Source organism: Oratosquilla oratoria, chromosome 5, assembly GCF_046742065.1.
Source record: "Oratosquilla oratoria isolate Oo_2021 chromosome 5, ASM4674206v1, whole genome shotgun sequence".
In the NCBI taxonomy this organism is placed as follows: Eukaryota; Metazoa; Arthropoda; class Malacostraca; order Stomatopoda; family Squillidae; genus Oratosquilla; species Oratosquilla oratoria.
The window spans coordinates 28,643,224-28,663,407 of record NC_134781.1 but is presented as its reverse complement, the minus strand read 5'-3'; the positions used below and the strand labels follow the sequence as shown (position 1 = coordinate 28,663,407).

Below are 20,184 nucleotides of genomic sequence, written 5' to 3'. Positions count from 1 at the left end.
CTCTTCCCCAAAGCCCCCTTCACCCCATCCATCCACCTCATCCTAGGACGTCCCCTCATGTTCACTCCCTCCACATCTGCCTTCCACACCTCTTTTACTAGTCTTTCTTCACTCATTCTTTCCATGTGTCCAAACCATCCTGATAGAACTTGTATACTGAAGACAAAGAATCCAGAATTTTTCGCCACAAATAATTGTAAATACCATCATCGTCCATTTCCAATAAACAGATTCTTGTCATGGGATTGACTTAAATATCCTCAGCTTCCTCCACAAGGACACTTGTTTAGTACCAAGTACAAGCCCCCTTCACCCCATCCATCCACCTCATCTAGGACGTCCCCTCATGTTCACATCCCTCCACAATACTGCCTTCCTACCTCTTTTAAACTAGTCTTTCTTCACTCATACACTTCTTTCAGTGTCCAAACCATCCCTAATATTTCTTTCATCCAACCTCAATCTCCCAGCTCCTTTTCCACCCCTGTTCTCCTCCTCACCCCCTCATTTCTCACTCTTATCTAGCCTAGTAACCCCCACTATACTTTCAGACACCTCATCTCAAACATTCAACTCCTTCTCTCCTCTTCTCTTATGTTCCACGTTTCTGCCCCATACAGTGCTGTTGGCACAATCACTCCTTCATACAGTCTCCTCTTCGCATCCATTCCTAAATGTCTGTTCCTCATTACACTCTTTAATCCACCAAGGCATTTACATTTATTACATTTAAGAGGTGAATGTCTGTTGAGGAAGGAAGGGAGAGGACGGAAGACAGAGGTGAGTGGAGAATGGTTGTATATGGATGATGTTGTGATTGCATGAGGAGGAATGGGCGGGGGGTGGGGGTGAGGTAGTATGTGTGAGCAAATTTTGACGCAGCCCGAAGGGATTTCTCCCCGTCCTCTCCTTATATGCAAGGGGGGACGGAGAGGGGGGGTCGCCGATTAAATGAAGCGGCCTTGCTGTGGATGTGCTGTGTCTTGCGACACTGCTTCTGACCCAGGGCGGTGGGCAAGGTGCAGGGATGACCCATCATCCAGGAGGTGCTCAGATGAGAGGGAGGGTGGGAGGGGTGTGGAGTGTATTTAGGGATGAAATGGGTGGGAGTGTTTTTATGCCTTTCCCTTTTTGGCTACCTCCCTTGAAAGGGGGAAAAAGCCTTGGTATATGTATGTATGTACTTATGTCTTTGTTTTTTCCCAGTGATTTCTAATACATATATATATCGATGATGGGAAAGATGTGCTTGTTTACACGGTCTAACGGTTCGTCGAACGCGGTTCGACAGACACGTGTTTAAAGTGATGTGTGAACGTGTGAACGGGGTATTTGGGTGTCGAATAACGTGTTCGACAACCAAATACCCCGTTCACACGTTCACACACGTGTCTGTCGAACCGCGTTCGACGAACCGTTAGACCGTGAAGTGATAATGAAATAGCAATGATAGTGATAATTATAGTAATAATAATGCTAATAGTAATGATAATAATAATGGTAACGATGATAATGATCATGGTGATAATGATAATAATGATAATAATAATAATAATATTAATAATGATAATAACAACAACAACAACAAAAACAACAACAAAAACAACAACAACAACAACTACAACAACAACAACAACAACAACAACAACAACAATATTGATAATGATATGATAATGTTACTGTTAATAATGATAATAATGATAGTAATAATATTGATAATAATATTAATAATAATAATAATAATAATAATAATAATAATAATAATAATAATAATAATAATAATAATAATAATAATAATAATAATGATAATAACGGTAATGTTAATAACAATAATAATGATTGCTAAAGCAATAGTGATTGGAATTATAAAGTATATATTACATAACATAAATACTAGGTAACGCAAAATATGTCTTAAACTATAAACATGTGTCACGATATCTGTTAAAAATGATATTGATAATAAAACAATGATAACAGCAATATGGTTTATATTATATAACGCAAATAATAGATAACACACATTATGTATTACACTATAAACATATGTCTCGATCTCTGTAAAAAGAAAAAAAAAATACCATCGGTGGTCAGCAATACAATAAACTATTCCCCATTATGGCTAAAAAGGTCACAGCTATTTTTTTTCTATTTCATAATTACCGGAGATTCGATATTTATCTTCATCCTCGAGGCTTTAATTTGTCTTCATTTATCACACAAAACTCCCATGATTTTGTTCCTTGATTGAAATCCCGTGCATAAGAAAGACAAATTATTGTGTGGGTAATTTTGAGAGTCATTGCTGAGGTCTGCAGTTGTGGTTGCACCGGTTGTTATTGTCTCCTAAAGAGCTCTGCCTCCAGATCGTAAGTTTACGACCTGAGCGCTTTAGAGCGTCGCTACTTGTGGCGGAGATCAAGGTGACGACAGTTCGAACTCTGCCGTCAGCAAGTTGGACCAAGGGCATGGTTCATTAGATTCTTCACTGCATAGTCCTCTGTAAGGCGCACCGTTCTAGCCTCCTGGTAGGGGGAGCTCGCGACGCCAAACCAATCAATCATATTTTGGAAGAAACTGTTTCCAGCACTCTGTCACTGGTGATTTGGGTTTCTGTTCGCTGGTTACCCACGGTCTCTTGGAAGCCGGCAACTGACACTGGGGGAGAGACGTTGATTCTTATCCTTTGCTGAGAACGGGAATATAATGTCTGTGAAGACGTAGGGCGTAAGAAGAGAGGAGGAGGAAAAAGAAGAGGAAATAGAAGAGGAATGAGAAGCTGAAGAAGAAGAAAAGAAGCGAAAGGAGAAGTTGAAGTAGAAGAACAAAAGGAGAAAGAAGTAAAAGAAAGAATAATAATAATAATAATAGTAATAATAATAATAATAATAATAATAATGATAATAATGATAATAATAATAATAATAATAATATTAACAATAATAATAATAATAATAAGAAGAAGAAGAAGAAGAAGAAGAAGAAGAAGAAGAAGAAGAAGAAGAAGAAGAAGAAGAAGAGGAGGAGGGGGAGGAAGACGAAGAAGAAAGGAAGAAGAAGAAGAAGAAGAGAAGAGAGAGAGAGAGAGAGAGAGAGAGAAAGAGAGAGAGAGAGAGAGAGAGAAGAAGAAAGGAAGAAGAAGAAGAAGAAGAGAAGAGAGAGAGAGAGAGAGAGAGAGAGAAAGAGAGAGAGAAAGGGAGACCTTCTGGAGGCCGGAAGCTCCCAGGGGCAGAACGGGTGAGCAGAGACCTTCTGCCGAAGAACAAAGAGTCGAGACCTTCCCGAGAAGGGGGAAGTTCCTCCGAAGAGCTTAAAGTGTTCCGATGGAAGCCTTTGTGGGTCTCGTGGGAAGCAGGGGACCGCAGAGGCCAATTTCGGAAGTCAAATAGCGTCAGACGAAGAGTGTATAAATCAAAGAACCTTATAATTAGGGAGTCCTGAACTGTAACTGGTGTCACTTTCTCCCCCATGAACATCGCGATATCTTAGAAAAAAAAAAAGATATATGTATATATATATTATATAAAAAATATATATATAATGACAATGATAACTATACTACTACTACTACCACTACTAGTAATAATAGTAGTAATATAACAATAGCAATAGTAAAATGATAATGAATGACCTTGTACGACCCAGCTTTGTCTTTAATCCTCTGCAGAACAGAGGACGTCCAAAGAACTGAATAAGATAGCTTGGCATTAACTGGAAAAAGTCTTACAGCTGTCAGTGAAAGGGGTAGACCGATCAATCCAACCACGATGAAAGAAAAAAAAAATCGCGGTTATTGGCACTTGCACAGGCTATCACGTACACCAGTCAATCACCTTTGGCAGCCTCGACAGGTGTCAATGGCGGGCGTGGTAGGGGTAGCGGGGTCGGGAGGCGGGGGGGGGGAGGTTGAGGTGACGGCGCACAGCGGTGCTCAAGTCCTTCTCGACCCGTGACTGCTAGAATTGCGCCGACATTCTTCAGTGTCATGCGGTCAGCAAAATAGTCTTTCCTCTGTAATAGAAAAAAAAAATAAAAAATGGAAGTGGAACGACCTTGGGAGGGGGACGGGGAGGAGGAAAGGGGGGGAGGGGGGAAGTAAGAATCGGGAGATTGATTTGATGTAGATAGATTTTCATGTTCCAGCCGAGAGGCAAACACGCAGAAACGGTTTTGGAATGGATTTATTGTCGGAAAAAAAGAAAAAAAGAAAAAGAAAAAGGAAACAGAATAAACCCGTGGACTTGCTGTCCAACATTAATTTCCTTTGCTGTTGTTTTTACGACTCTCAAAGGTCGTTTGCAAGCTTTCATCCAAATCATTGCAGCCTTCCTCTTCCCCTAACCCCTTCCCTCCCTCCCTCCCTCCCCATCTCCCTCTCGCCCTCCCTCACTCCCCGCTTCCTCTACTCCCCCCTTTCCTCCCTTGTACAGTATCTTCCTTTCCCTTTCCTCGCTTCCCCTCACCCCACTCGCTTTCTCATTCTCTCTCCCGCTCTCTCTCTATCTCTCTTCATCTCTCTACCCCCTCTTCTCCCTCCCTCCCTCCCCATCTCCCTCTCTCCCTCACTCACTCCCCGCTTCCTCTACTCCCCCCTTTCCTCCCTTGTACAGTATCTTCCTTTCCCTTTCCTCGCTTCCCCTCACCCCACTCGCTTTCTCAATTCTCTCTCTCTCTCTCTCTCTCTCTCTCTCTCTCTCTCTCTCTCTCTCTCTCTCTCTCTCTCTCTCTCTCTCTCTCTCTCTCTCTCTCTCTCTCTCTCTCTCTCTCTCTCTCTACTTTTTCCCCGCCTTTCTCTCTTCTTCCCTACATCCTTCTACATATCCTCCTCCCCATCTCCCTTTCCTCATCCTCACCTACTCCTCATCTCCTTCTCATTATCATTCCCGCCTCCTCCTCTTCCTCCTCCTCCTCTTATTCTTCTTTCTCCTCTTATTCTTCTTTCTCCTCTTTCTCTTCCTTTTCACCAAGATATTGTTGGAGCCTTATATCGTAGGTGGAAGGCTTTCTAGTTCCTAGTATTGACGAGAACAGAATCGACAATATGCAACGCGGATAGTTTAATTTGATTTACTTTATTGTCCAAATTATTTTATACAGCATTATACATCATACAACTTTCATCAAGTTAATATGGTCTAGTATACAGGTCAATCTACAAACCGTACGTACATCTCTAAACTACAGTACACATATACTATTTATGCAGCTTCCTCACAGATATTGTTATACGCCTACTGTAAAAGAATTTCCACCATATAGACATATTTAAACCTAGTAAAAACATGTATATTTTTTATGATATAGACAGGTAATATATTCACATATACAAATAAGACCATAGCTTAGTTTAAGATAGTCTCTCATAGACGTTGAAGACATCCTCTCTTATAAGACTTTTCTTGTGGGTTTTTGTTATGCTAAACATTAATCGCTTTATCATTGGCGTCGTTAATGACTTCACCAATGATGAACCGATTAATGTTTTGCATAAAAGATTCAATGGGATTAGAGAGTTTCACCACATTCTTGGATCACGTGTTGGAATCGTGATTGACAGCTATTAACCTCCCGAAGGAGAGTTCGGAACTCTCCCAGTCTACGGGTAATACTGTGACCTACCACACACTGGATTAGCGGTCACGAACGGTACCACTGCGCCGTCGAACCGTGTAGTAGAAGCAGGGCTTTTTGGGACGGAGCTGAAGAAGATGGGGTAAGAGACATAGAAGAAAAAGGTTAAGGTTAAGAAATTGAGAGAATGATGGGAAAATGTTGAAATTGGGAAAGGCACCCTGAGTAGGAGTGGTGTTATGGAAAGGGAGCAAATGCATGGATAACCCCCAGAAAGAAGAAGAAGAAAAAATCAACAGAGGTCCGCGATGGATGAAGAAGACAAACTTACAAAGGGGAGATATATATATATATATATATATATATATATATATATATATATATATTCATATATATATATATATTTATGTATATATATATATATATATATATATATATATATATATATATATAGAGAGAGAGAGAGAGAGAGAGAAGACTGAAAGAAGACCAGTTTAGAAAGGATAGAGAGTCTGAAGGAGCATGCAATAGACCAGTGTTTCTCAAACTTTCAAGCTTTGTCCTTACATCGACTTATGTATTCAGGGGACCCCTTGATACGGGATTAAAAAGGATATTGTCACTTTTTCTAAGCATTTAGTGATAGAAACGCTATAATATATTGTACAAATCATCGCCGCATTCCGAGAGACGCAGCTAGTCATGAAAAAAAAAAGCAAAATTGACATCTCGATCAAGGTACATTGTGTAAGCATGACGAGTAATCGAAACATGTTGAATTAACAAGGGTGATGCGAACAAGGTCATCATATCAAGGCGGCAGGGCAGGACTCACAGTCTTGGATTTAGATCGGAGAAATTTAGGTTTAAAAAAGAAACAGGCAATGACTGGTTTATAAGTGGAATGGTTAACGAATACAATAGACTTAGTAACCATGTAGTGAGCGATAAAACCATTGATTGTTTTAAGAGAAGGTTAGATAACTTGATGGACGGGGATGATAGGTGGCAATGACATAGAACTGTCTAATGTAGGCCTTATGGTCTCATGTTCATTCACATCAGCGAGTACCAAACACCAGGAATGATCAATTTTGGATTTTTGTTCCACAAAAGGTCAGTTGAGACACTTTTAATTTTTTCACTCTGCTGAGCTAGAGGTTCTCCTTTCCAGAATGTGATCTGGTGTTCATCAGAACAACATCTCCAGATTTGTTCCTTTGTCCCGGGAGAAGTAGTGTGTTCTGGAAGAACACAGAACATGGGCAAAGAACAAGTCAGGAAGAGGAAAGGCAGAATGTAAGTATGCCAGGTGTTCCCTATCGAGCGAAACATTCTGGCAGTTACATAGAGTGCCATAGACAACCGAACAACAAAAGACCTATTGGTCCATACATAGCTGTTACGGTACTCAACTTATTATTAATATTATCTTCACTACCACTATTATTATTATCATTATTATTATTATCATTATTATTATTATTATTATTATTATTATTATTATTATTAGTATTATTATTATTATTATTATTATCATTATTATTATTTTATTATTATTATTATTATTATTATCATTATTATTATTATTATTATCATTATTATTATTATTAATATTATTATTGTTATTATTAGTATTGTTATTTTTATCATTATTATTATTATTTTTATTATTATCATTAATGTTATTATTATCATCATCATCATCATCATCATCATCATCATCATCATCATCATCATCATCGTCTTCGTCGTCGTCTTCTTCTTCGTCGTCATCATCATCATCATCATCATCATCATCATCATCATCATCATCATCATCATCATCATCATCATCATCATCATCATCATCATCATCATTATTATTATTATTATTATTATTATTATTATTATTATTATTGTTGTTGTTGTTGTTGTTATTATAACTATTGTTATTATTATTATTATCATCATCATCATCATCATCATCATCATCATCATCATCATCATCATCATCATCATCATCATCATCATCATCATCATCATCATCATCATCATTATTATTATTATTATCATTATCATTATTATTATTATTATTATTATCATCATTATTATTATTATTATTATTATTATTATTATTATTATTATCATTATTGTTATTATTTTCGCAGGTATCCTTTGAAAAAGCATACCTGCGAAACTAGTCAGGAATAAACTCAGACTAAAGCTCCTGTGTTTCCTACTCCACTTACATATGTATGCATTTGTGTATATATGTAAATGATCAGATGATAACGCGGTCTTCATAGGGTGGATCCTTTAGCCGTCGCACTGGTTTGTAACGGTTAAAACGGTTTCTTGTTTGAATCAGATCTCGGGTCGACGCCGCCGGCAGGGGAGACGAGGGAAGGACGGGATGGGTGAAGAATGATCCTGTGAGCTGGTAAACGAGACAACGGCCTTGCCTAGGTGAAGGGGGAGGGTGGGGGAGGGAGGGAGGGAGGGGTGTTGCACTTTTATTTCCTCGTTTGTTGTAATAACAGCCTTCGGTGCAAATTCATGAGGTCGGCCATTTCCTCCTCCATTTCCTCCTCCTCCTCCTTCTCTTCATAAACTCTCACTTCACGGAGGAAAATAATTCTTTCGTGAGCTGTTGTTATTTTTCCGACTACTCTTGTTGACAACCACGTAAAAAAAAGAACAAGAACAAGAGCAAGGACATGTTTATCATGCCTCCTCGACCTGAATCGTGCGCGCCCGAGGGCCAGTGTGACAACGTTTGGCGTTAGAATATTCTTTGTCTCTGCTCTGGATGATCAACGAAGAGAATGCAAGCGGCGACCAGGGCCTTCCATGAATACAGGTGGTTTCGATATCTCCGAGGGCTTTTCCGCCGCCACCAATCATATTCAACGAAATGCATACGCTGGGGGGTGGGGAGGTGAAGGGATCGCATCACTTATTTCAGACCACGGCGACAACCCGCCCCTCCCACCTCCCAAAACAAGCCCCCCCACTCTTCCCATTCCAAACCGCTCTCAGCAGGCTTGGTCAACTTGTCCCAGCCACCAGTTCTGTTTGTGGCTTCTTCGTCTCGTCCATCGAGGTTTTTCTCTACAGGAGATGAACATGTGACAGGGATCAACATCAGGGAAGTGTGCCACATGCACATAGAGCCGGGGTTGAAGTACACCAATTGTGCTGCTAACAGTATTACAATTCTGTAGCAAACAGCCAAAACTTCCACCCTTGAGGACAATATCACTCCGAAATACTGAGTTGTACAGGCAGTATAGGAAAGATATGCGGATGGTAGCAGAGTGAAGAGAGTTGAGTTTGGGAGTGATCTGTTTTAACACTAGTCTCCAGTCTTAAAAGAATGCCGAGTCCGTTAGGATGTCACTAAAATCCTTAAAATATCGAGTTTATGATACATGCTGTACAGTCAATACTCCAAGACGAGGATCCTGGTAACAGTTCTTGACCGAGTTTCAGGGAGCGGTCGCTGGTTAGATACTAAACCATGGCAGCGATAAATCCCCCGACTGGTTAGCAGGAAGTAACTACTTTTACGGCGGACACAGAGCCCACCCTCTTTGTGTTTGGAGAATGCTTCCCTCGGCTGAATAAAATCGCCTAGCGACAGCCAGAACAGGTTGTGAGTACCTGGAAAAGGGTTGACAGCGATGAGCTCAACCTTTTACGTGCACTGGTGGCGTAATCCGAAACGTGCTGGTCTCACATTTGCTTGGTTGTGGGTTCGAGTCCCGTATTCCTCTCCGATTCCCAGCACAGGTAACCACTCTCTCCTAAATCGCACAGGGCAAAGGTGAAGCCTTCGGCCACAGTTAATCAAGGGTTCCTGGCGTAGGCTCCTCGCTCACTTTAACCTTTCCCCTGGGGTTTCTCTCTGGTTCCTCTGCTGCAAGAAGATGAGATTAACCCGTTCGCAGCCCAGGCAGTCCCGCACAAAAATGCACGCAGTGGAAAGTGACAAACGCCTGGGAGGGCAAAGCCCTGTCAGTTGCGGTAAGTCGCAGTTTTGTTTTCCCCGAAGTTGAGTCGCCTCCCAGCCTGACCAGAGCTGTCGAGAACCAACGCACCAAGTCCACAACACGTCCCAGGAACTGGACTCACGACCACATGCTCAGGGGTTCAGACGGTATCCACACTGACGACCAAAATCGCCTGGCGGCGTCCAAAACAGAGGGAGAGGTGCCACCCGGCACGGAAGGTACTAGAGGGGACGCCACGTAGATGAATAGAATAGCCTGGCGTCTCCTGGAATAGAAGATAAAGTGCCACCCACTACGGAAGGGGCTAACGCTGCACTAATCAACTGACACAGTACAGAAGCGTTTCTATGTTAAATACCATTAGACATAAGGTCACTTCTTTATATAGTTTTCTTGTTCGGAGTTCTCTTCATACATTGTTACAGTCAATTATTCATGTTCCCCGTCAATTCAATGCACATTCACGGATACTTAAGATTTTCGATCTCTTAGTCTCTATCTATCAGAAAGGGGTCAATACAGGGAGCTAGGCAACACTTGGGTCGTCACAGCTCTTTACGAATTCGTCAGAATCGCGGCTTGGGTCCCCACCCGCCAACCCACCTAGCGCCGTGACCACAAGGCCTCAAGGCCTCAAGGCCTCTTGCGAGTCCTATATAACGTCGGCCGAGTCCTGGAGGGCCACACTCAGCACCTCGGTGTCTCTCCTGCAACATGTCTCCTGCACAGGTAACCACTTCTTCGCACCCAGTGTCGTCCCTTTCCCCTTCTTCACCGCCTTCGCGAGTGTCTGTCTATGCACAGGGACACCTCCATGGTTGTCCAGACACATATATCACGTGATCGAGGACCCTTGCTCACGTTTTCTTCAGTGATGACGTAACGGCCCGTTTTCTGTTTTTCTCTCTCCAGCTGGCGGTGGTCTTGAGCTTGGTCGGGGCGGCCCTCGCCCGTCCGGAGACCGTCTCCCACGGTGGACCTCCCCGCCATGGCCCTCCTCAGGGGACCTACGCACCTCCTCAGCCCTCATACGCACCACCCCCTCCGACCTACTCGACGCCTCAGCCCTCCTACGCACCGCCCGAGCCCACCTACGCGCCGCCCGAGCCCTCCTACGCACCTCCTCAACCCACCTACGCACCTCCAGAACCAACTTACGCCCCACCCCAGCCCACCTACGCTCCACCCCAGCCTTCCTACCAGTCGCATGAGCCTACATACCCGGTAAGTGGAACGAGAGGTTTATTTTAGCAGACACAGCCTTCCCATTTGCTAACGCATGTAGTCTTTTATGTGTGTGGGTTTTTGAACCCTCGCTCGACTCTGAGAGTGCCGAGTTCCCAATGTGCAGCAAAAACATATGACTCAGAGTCTTTCTTCCAAACAGCCCCGACCCCACGACTTCGAGTACTCCGTCAAGGACTACGAAGGCAACGACTTCGGCCACAGCGAGAACTCGGACGGTCAGACCGCCCAGGGCACCTACTACGTCCAACTCCCCGACGGCCGCCTCCAGACCGTCACCTACACGGCCGACGACTACGCCGGCTACGTCGCCGACGTCCAGTATGAGGGTGAGGCCCAGTACCCGACCCACCAGCCCTCGTCCGCCTACAGCGCCCCCGCTGCCCCTGCTCCCACCTACAGCGCCCCTGCCCCCGCTCCCACCTACAGCGCCCCCGCTGCCCCCGCGCCCACCTACAGTGCCCCTGCCCCCGCGCCCACCTACAGCGCCCCTGCCCCTGCCCCCGCTCCCACCTACAGCGCCCCCGCTGCCCCCGCGCCCACCTACAGCGCCCCCGCTGCCCCCGCGCCCACCTACAGCGCCCCTGCCCCCGCACCAGTTCCACAGAACACCTATGGCCCGCCCCACTGATCCGGCGACTCTTCTTCCCGCTACCTAGACGTATATTGCAAAACAACGACGACGAACCGAGTCATTCTTGTGGAGGAACGCCTCGCTCCTCCCACATCCCCTCTGTGAATGACGCCTCGCTACAGTCGAGTGTCAATGAAAATAAAGAATCAAGTTTATTTTTATACTTAATCTGCGATGTTTGTCTCGTCCCCCCTCCCAGCCTTTCCAGTCCCTTCCGTACCAGGGAATGCTTAATCTTTTATTCTGGTTGTCGCTAAGTGATTCTATTTACCCCTGTGGCTCATTCTGGCTTTCTTCCTCACCTTCTGTTACTCTTTGGTCCACCTGGATGACAGAGAAATGTTTCAGACAAAACATTTGACCCAAGTCGAAGACGAATGATTGAAGTGGGTGTGCATCCATCCTCTGGGCAAAGTTCGGTCACAGACGTGTCCAAAGTTTAATATATACAGAAACTAAATTGTACAGCATGAAAGGTGCTAGTTTTTTGTAGTAAGTATCTGATTTTGAGTGACCACCTTGAAAATATCGTATCAGTGGCAACACAATGGTAACAGAGGGGCATCTGTTCATCGCTTATAACCAGAGCTTCCATCCACCGCGCCGAAGAAGTGGAGTCATAGAGTTGACAAAGGAGAGATTCGAACAGGGCAGCAGGAAGGAGAGAGAGTGATCAGTATTCTTCCTTAAGCGATGATTATAGTCCTTGCGCTCCAACGAGTCCGTTCAGGGTGTGGCATAGGTCGTGAGCCATAGTGCCAAATCAACCTTAGCATACTTCTCTCTCTTATTTCCCATCTATGTGCTATTTTCATCATTTTCTATTCTGTATGTAAGTAAAGGAAGCTATATAGTACAATGTGTATCACTTTTTATGATTGTAACAACGATTCGAATAGATTCTATGACACGTGGTAGAAGCGCTTTTTTTCCCATGTTACCACGCCGAGACGTCGCTGTGTGACAGGTGACAGTGACGAACCAATAATTAATTGGTGGTCAAAATGGTACCGTCGCACTCGGGGGAATTCCTGCTTCTGCCCCATCCTGAACGGACCCCTTTGAACGCAAAGGGCTATAGTGATCAGTGTTGAAAGAATATTGCGTACCTCTGGTCCGTAGGAGGTTCATTGGCCGAAATGGGTCTTTTTAGCCTCCCAAGAGCCAGACAGATGTAGAGAAACACGTATATATATATATATATATATTATATATATATACATATATATATATATATATATATATATATATATATATATATATATATATATATATAGAGAGAGAGAGAGAGAGAGAGAGCTGCATGGTCTTTTTTTTACCATCCAAATTTACCCTTGGACTTAACTACTCAATATACATACTTCTACTGAGATATATCAGCTGAATTTAGCGTGTTTGATAATTGCCTGGATACTTACTGCAAAGTTGTGGCAAACGATCTTTTATAAACGGACAGAAATTTCAAACCCACTAAATTCCTTTAAATTTCTCATTTTACCATTAACCATGAGCTCAACAGAATGGTTCGGGCAAGTTAGGAAAGTACATAAGACGATGTTATTCGGGAATGGTGGCTGGGCGCATTCGCACAAGTTAGCTATATATGACAGATTGGACGGGTTGTGTTACCTTCCAACTCAGGTACAAGTACTCCTCGACTAACGATGGGGTTAGGTTCCGCGAAACACTTTGTAAGTCGAAAACAAACCTAAGTCGAAAATGGGGGGTGGGGGTGGGGAGGAGGAGGAGGAGTGGTGCACAGACCGGGGTGGCGACCGCGCCGCCAATGTAAGAAGAAATAGAGCAGTGATCACAAATGAGACTAATCTTCCTTAAGCAAACATATTTAGCAAAGCAAATAACATGAGAATGTGTATACCTATGTTGGCTAACACTGGAATATTAGAATATATAATTTATCCTGCCAAAACCCATTGTAACTTCGAAAAATGGCAAGTCGAATGATCGTAGGTAGTCGTAGTCGTGGGATGTAAATAGAGAGGAAGAAGGGAATGGGGTGGTATTGCACTAAATCCTCGGCGTTTCGTCCAGTGTGTCACATGCTGGAGACTTACGTGGACACACCCTAACGAACACTCAACGTAAAATGCATCCGCTATTACGCGTCTGTCGGTAACAGGAGTCGCAACACTTGCTCACTTCGTCGAGTTTGTCACATACTGACGCCATGCATGGACGCGCCCTTAATGTTTCATGGAAGATAACCAGCGTTTCTATCCTGTCGTCAACTAATTATAGGATTTTTTGTCTCAGATCACGAGATATTTATTTTCTTCGTTTCTGCTTACTTTTATTTCATTAGTTTTTATGAAGAGGTCGAAGATGTTTCTTTGCAGAAGAGGTCCCCAACTGATTCGCAACAGACCATTCATAAGGCTTTATCTGTTTCTCTGTTGACATTCTGTACAATATGTGAAGAGCAGTTTCCAAATAAAAATACGTTACAATACACTTCACACAGCTTAAAGAATAACTTATATTTAAGGTAAGTATCCTGAAAAACAGGCTTCATTAGCTTTTGATACGATAATTAAGTTCAGCAGTTGCGACCGAGCCTCGAACTCGGGCCCCTAGCCAAAAGCGCCAGTCTGTTACCACTGTGATACCAACGCAGTCACTGATTATCTGATTACTACTACAATGTTGTACAATCTATATTTTGTGTGCATTAAAGTTTGAAGTTCTCCAAGAGACACGCACTTCAATAGTCCCCCGACTAGCGGCAGACGACATCAGTCAGCAGAGGCCTGGGTCGAAAGGTCAAGAGCTCAAAGTCTGCCTTGGACACGCAAATACCGACTCAGGTCAAGTGCCCTGTTGGAACCTCTTCTCTGTGATGAAGGTGTGCCAAAGAGGCGAATAGCATGGTGATAGACAGGATAAAACAGTAACATAGACGTGAGGAAGACATCCAGAATAAGAGGGTGCCACAATGTAGTGAACAGAATCGCCTGGTGGCAAATAGAATAAAAGATTAAGCATTCAGACGGGAGTGAAGGGGCAAGGGGTGGGAAGGAGACAAACATCACAGATTAAGTACAAAAATAAACCTGAATCTTTATTTTCATTGATACTCGACTGTAGCGAGGTGTCAGTCACAGGGGGGACTAGGGAGGAACAAGGTGTTCCTCCACAAGATTGGCTCAACTCGTCGTCATCGTAGTCGTCGTTGTTTTGCAGAACACGTCACGGTGGTGGGAAGAAGAGTCATGGGATCAGTGGGGTGGGCCGTAGTTGTTCTGCGGAACTGGTGCGGGAGCAGGGGCGCTGTAGGTGGGCGCGGGGGCAGCGGGGGCGCTGTAGGTGGGTACGGGGGCAGCGGGGGCGCTGTAGGTGGGCGCAGGGGAAGGGGCGCTGTAGGTGGGCGCGGGGGCAGCGACAGCGGGGGCGCTGTAGGTGGGAGCGGGGGCAGGGGCAGCGGGGGCGCTGTAGGCGGACGAGGGCTGATGGGTCGGGTACTGGGCCTCTCCCTCGTATTGGACGTCGGCGACGTAGCCGGCGTAGTCGTCGGCCGTGTAGGTGACGGTCTGGAGGCGGCCGTCGGGGAGTTGGACGTAGTAGGTGCCCTGGGCGGTCTGGCCGTCCGAGTTCTCGCTGTGGCCGAAGTCGTTGCCTTCGTAGTCCTTGACGGAGTACTCGAAGTCGTGGGGTCGTGGCTGTTTGGAAGAAAGACTCTGAGTCATATGTTTTTGCTGGGCCCTCTCAGAGTGGAGCGAGGGTCCCAAAACTCACACACTTAAAAGACTACATGCGTTAGCAAATGGGAAGGCTGTGCCTGCTAAAATAAACCTCTCGTTCCACTTACTGGGTATGTAGGCTCATGCGACTGGTAGGAAGGCTGGGGTGGAGCGTAGGTGGGCTGGGGTGGAGCGTAAGTTGGTTCTGGAGGTGCGTAGGTGGGTTGAGGAGGAGCGTAGGAGGGCTCGGGCGGTGCGTAGGTGGGCTGAGGCGTCGTGTAGGTCGGAGGGGGCGGTGCGTATGAGGGCTGAGGAGGTGCGTAGGTCCCCTGAGGAGGGCCATGGCGGGGAGGTCCACCGTGGGAGACGGTCTCCGGACGGGCGAGGGCCGCCCCAACCAAGCTCAAGACCACCGCCAGCTGGAGAGAGAAAAACAGAAAACGGGCCGTCACGTCATCACTCGGAAGAAAACGCGATCAAGGGTTCTCGATCACGTGACACATGTGTCTGGACAACCATGGAGGTGTCCCTGTGCATAGACAGACACTCGCGAAGGCGACGAAAAAGGGGAAATGGACGACACTGGGTGCGAGGAAGTGGTTACCTGTGCAGGAGACATGTTACAAGAGAGACACCGAGGTGCTGATTGTGGGCCTCCAGGACTCGGCCGACTTTATATAGGACTGGCAAGAGGCCTTGAGGCCTTGTGGTCACAACGCTAGGTGGGTTGACGGGTGGGGATCCAAGCCGCGATTCTGACGAATTCGTAGAGCTGTGACGACCCAAGTGTTGCCTAGCTTCCTGTATCGATCCCATTCTGATAGATAGAGACTAAGAGATTGAAAATCTAAGTATCCGTGAATGTACATTGAATTGACGGGGAACATAAATAATTGACTGTAACAATGTATGAAGAGAACTCCGAACAAGAAAACTATATAAAGAAATGACCTTATGTCTAATGGTATTTAACATAGAAACGCTTCTGTACTGTGTCAGTTGATTAGTGCCGCATTAGCCCCTTCCGTAGTGGGTGGTACTTTATCTTCTATTCCAGGTGACGCCAGGCTATTCTATTTATCTACGTGGCGCCCCCTCTAGTACCTTCCGTGCCGGGTGGCACCTCTCCCTCTGTTCTGGTCGCCGCCAGTCGATTTTGGTCGTCAGTGTGGATACCGTCTTAAACTCATGAGCAGGTGGTCGTGAGTTCGATTCCAGGAACTTGTTGTGGACTTGGTGCGTTGGTTCTCGACAGCTCTGGTTAGGCTCGGAGGTGACTCAACTTCGGAAAAAAAACACACACAAAAAAACAGTGACTTACCGCAACTGACAGGGCTCTGCCCTCCCAGGCGTTTTTCTCTTTCCACTGTGTGGGAGTGGGATGGTGCATTTTTGTGTGGGACTGCATGGGTTGTCTTGATTAACTGTGGCCGAAGGCTTCACCTTTGCCCTGTGCGATTTGGGAGAGAGTGGTTACCTGTGCTGGGAATCGGAGAGGAATACGGGACTCGAACCCACAACCAAGCAAATGTGAGACTAGCACGTTTCGGATTACGACACCAGTGCACGTAAAAGGTTGAGGTCATCGCTGTCAACCTTTTTCCAGGTACTCACAACGTGTTCTGGCTGTCGCTAGGCGATTTTATTCAGCCGAGTGTCCGCCGTAAAAGTAGTTACTTCCTGTTGACCAGTCGGGGGATTTATCGCTGCCATGGTTTAGTATCTAACCAGCGACCGCTCCCTGAAACTCGGTCAAGAACTGTTACCAGGATCCTCGTCTTGGAGTATTGACTGTAAAGCATGTATCATAAACTCGATATTCTAAGAATTTTAGTGACATCCTAACGGACTCGGCATTCTTTTAAGACTGGAGACTAGTGTTAAAACAGATCACTATTAAACTCAACTCCTTCACTCTGCTATCATCCGCATATCTTTGCTATACTGCCTGTACAACTCAGTATTGGGGTGTGATATTGTCCTCAAGGGTGGAAGTTTTGGCTGTTTGCTACAGAATTGTAATACTGTTAGCAGCACAATTGGTGTACTTCAACCCCGTCTCTATGTGCATGTGGCACACTTCCCTGATGTTGATCCCAGTCACAGGTTCATCTCCTCAAGAGACAAACCTCGATGGAGGAGACGAAGAAGCCACGAACAGAACTGGTGGCTGGGATAATTCGACCGAGTCTACCGAGAGTTGTCTGGGATGAGGAGGATACTCGGGGGCTGATACTCGGTGTGGGAAGGAGGGTGGGACCCTTAACCCATTATTTGATGATCAAATGACAAAAAGAAAAATGAATAAATAAAAAATAGATAAATAAAATGGGGTTGAGGTTACCAAAACACCCCTGGGGTATTCTTCGAACGATTTTGCGGTATTTTAGTGTGCTTACGCATGCGCAAGTTTAAATACCACGGACATTAAATGCCAAATGTAAGCATACACACCCGTAATCTACTACGAGTACAGCTGATCGGCAGTCTAAAGTTTTTGTAGGGTACTAGTTTGTTTTACATTCTATTTTTGACTGTATGAAAAACGTTTTGTCCTGATGAGCGTTTCATACCATTCTAAGAAGAAATACAAGCAGTGTATCGTTCATCTTCATGTTATTGTTGTTGTGAATAGGTTTTTCAGGATATAGAATAACACAAGCTCTACTACTCTCGTAAAAACATCTGACTGCTCTTAACAACTTGTGTTAGGATTAGAAATGGATAGAGTGGTTTGAGGTAGAGGTGGGACTTCATCACGGATGTGTTATGTCGCCCTGACTGTTCAGTTTACACATGGATAGGGTGGTGCGAGAGATAAATGCAAGGGTGGTGGGTCAGGGATTGGAGATAGTTAAAGAAAATGGCGAAAAGTGAAAGATAAACAGTTGTTGTTTATTGACGACACTGTAACATGATCAGAGGAGGGATTGAGGAAGTTAGTGACTGAGGTTAGGAAGGTGTGCGAAAGAAGAAAGTTGAAGATAAATGTGGGTAAAAGTAAGGTGATGAGATATAGAAGGGGTGAAGGTGGCAGAAGACTGGAAGTGAGTATTAAGGGAGAGGGACTGGAGGAAGTGGATAGTGTTAGATACTTGGGTGCGAATGTGGCAGGAAAGGGAGGAGTGGAGGTGGAGGTAGAATGTAGATTGAGAGAAGCGAGTAAATGTCTTGGAGGATTAAAAAGTGTGATGAGAAATAGACATTTGGGAATGGATGCTAAGAGGAGATTGTATGAAGGAGTGATTGTGCCGACAGCACTGTACGGGACAGGAACATGGAAGATAAGAGACGAAGAGAGAAGGAGTTTGAATGTGTTTGAGATGAGATTCCTGAGAAGTATGATAGGGGATACTAGGCTGGGTAGAGTGAACAATTGAGGAGGTGAGGAGGAGAACGGGGCGGAAAGGGAGTTGGGAGATAGGGTTGATGAGTGAGTATTGGAATGGTTTGGACACAGGGAAAGAATGAGTGAAGAAAGGCAAGTAAAAGAGGTGTGTAAGGCAAAGGTGGAAGGAATGAACATGAGGGGATGGCATAGGATGAGATGGATGGATGAGGTAAAAGGGGCATTGGGAAAGAGGGGAATGTCTGTTGAGGAAGGACGGGAGAGGACAGAAAATAGGGGTGATTGAAGAATGGTTGTTTATGGATGAAGCTGTGATGCATGAGGTGGAGTGGGTGGGGATGGGGGGGGTGAGGGAGTATGAAAGAGAAATAAATTGACGGAGCCCGAAGGGGTTTCTCCCCGTCTTCTCCTTTTCTGAATGAGGGGACAGACAGGGGGGGTCGGCGATTTAATGAAGTGGCCTTGCTGCAGATGTGCTGTGTCCTGCAACACTGCATCTGACCCAAGGAAGTGGGCATGATGCAGGGATGGCCTGTCATCTAGGAGGTGCCAAGATAAGAGGGAGTGAGGTAGATGGATGGGAGTGGAGTATGTTGGGGATGGAATGGATGGGAGTGGATTTTATACCTTTATTTTTTGTTTACCTCCCTTATAAGGAGGAAAAAGCTTTTGATATGTATATATATATATATATATATATATATATATATATATAATTATATATATATATGTATATATATAGATATAGATATATATATATATACATATATATATTAATATATATAGATATATATATGTATATATATATATATATATATATATATATATATATATGTATATATATATATATATATATATACATCAAGGACTACTATTACACAGGACGTGCACACCAAGATCCCTGGGTCCGCTAGCAGAGGCCATTGCTTTCTTTGTAACCTAACATTTTATATTGGACAAATATATAAAAACTAGAAACCTAACATTGTGTATAGGACAAATATATCAACTATTGACTTATTCAATGCAGTATAAGTCAAGGGGAGATACCTGTCTGGGATCATGGAAAATCATTAAATTATGCATTTTTAGCTGACGACGCCTGGACGTATAGCTGTGCCACGCGTACGATTATTTACGCATATTTTCCCATTAAATAGTTTGAATGGCCCGGCAAACATACGCATGGGTGCGCGGTGTTGCCATATGGTGAATTATATTATTCATTATATATGTTTTTTTTCGATTATTACGAGTTTTTAGAAAAAATTCTGTTGCTATACGGTACGATCAGTTGGGCTGTGTGTGTTTCCCGGCAGCAACCCCTCCCCTCACCCCTCCACCTCTGTGTTTTGAAATTGTACTGGTAAGGTGTGAATTAGTTTTACCCACATTTTTTCACGACTTAAGGTGTGACATCATCCAGAATGCCACGAATAAGTGAGACAAAGAAACGCAGAAGCCAGCAGATGTCTGCCAAGATGAAAATATTACACACGAAGGGTAAAAATGATAGTGGAAGTGAGTTGTCAACATGGTGAGAGTCATGGGACGCCATCCCATTCCCAATATTTTTCAGTCCTGTGTCACTACGTAAGCAATTAGTGGAAGGCAAATTGGAAGAAGATAACATTTCTGTACGTAAGTGTTCACTAATAGAGAATGAAACAATGAAAAAATTAGTGTGCCTTA

The 20,184-nt window shown here is 44.3% G+C and overlaps 2 protein-coding genes across 2 annotated transcripts; one reads left to right on the top strand and one right to left on the bottom strand.

Moving 5' to 3' along the window:
• Positions 1-10,280: 10,280 nt before the first annotated feature.
• On the top strand, positions 10,281-12,544 carry LOC143025709 (uncharacterized). The gene is made up of 3 exons (XM_076185710.1): positions 10,281-10,295; positions 10,479-10,790; positions 10,954-12,544. The coding sequence occupies exons 1-3, from the start codon at positions 10,281-10,283 to the stop codon at positions 11,440-11,442; spliced, it is 816 nt and encodes a 271-aa protein (XP_076041825.1). The 3' UTR covers positions 11,443-12,544.
• Positions 12,545-14,681: 2,137 nt separating this feature from the next.
• On the bottom strand, positions 14,682-15,149 carry LOC143025708 (cuticle protein 19.8-like). The gene has a single exon (XM_076185709.1). It carries the CDS (start codon positions 15,147-15,149, stop codon positions 14,682-14,684), a length of 468 nt encoding a protein of 155 aa, XP_076041824.1.
• Between the last annotated feature and the right edge of the window lie 5,035 nt (positions 15,150-20,184).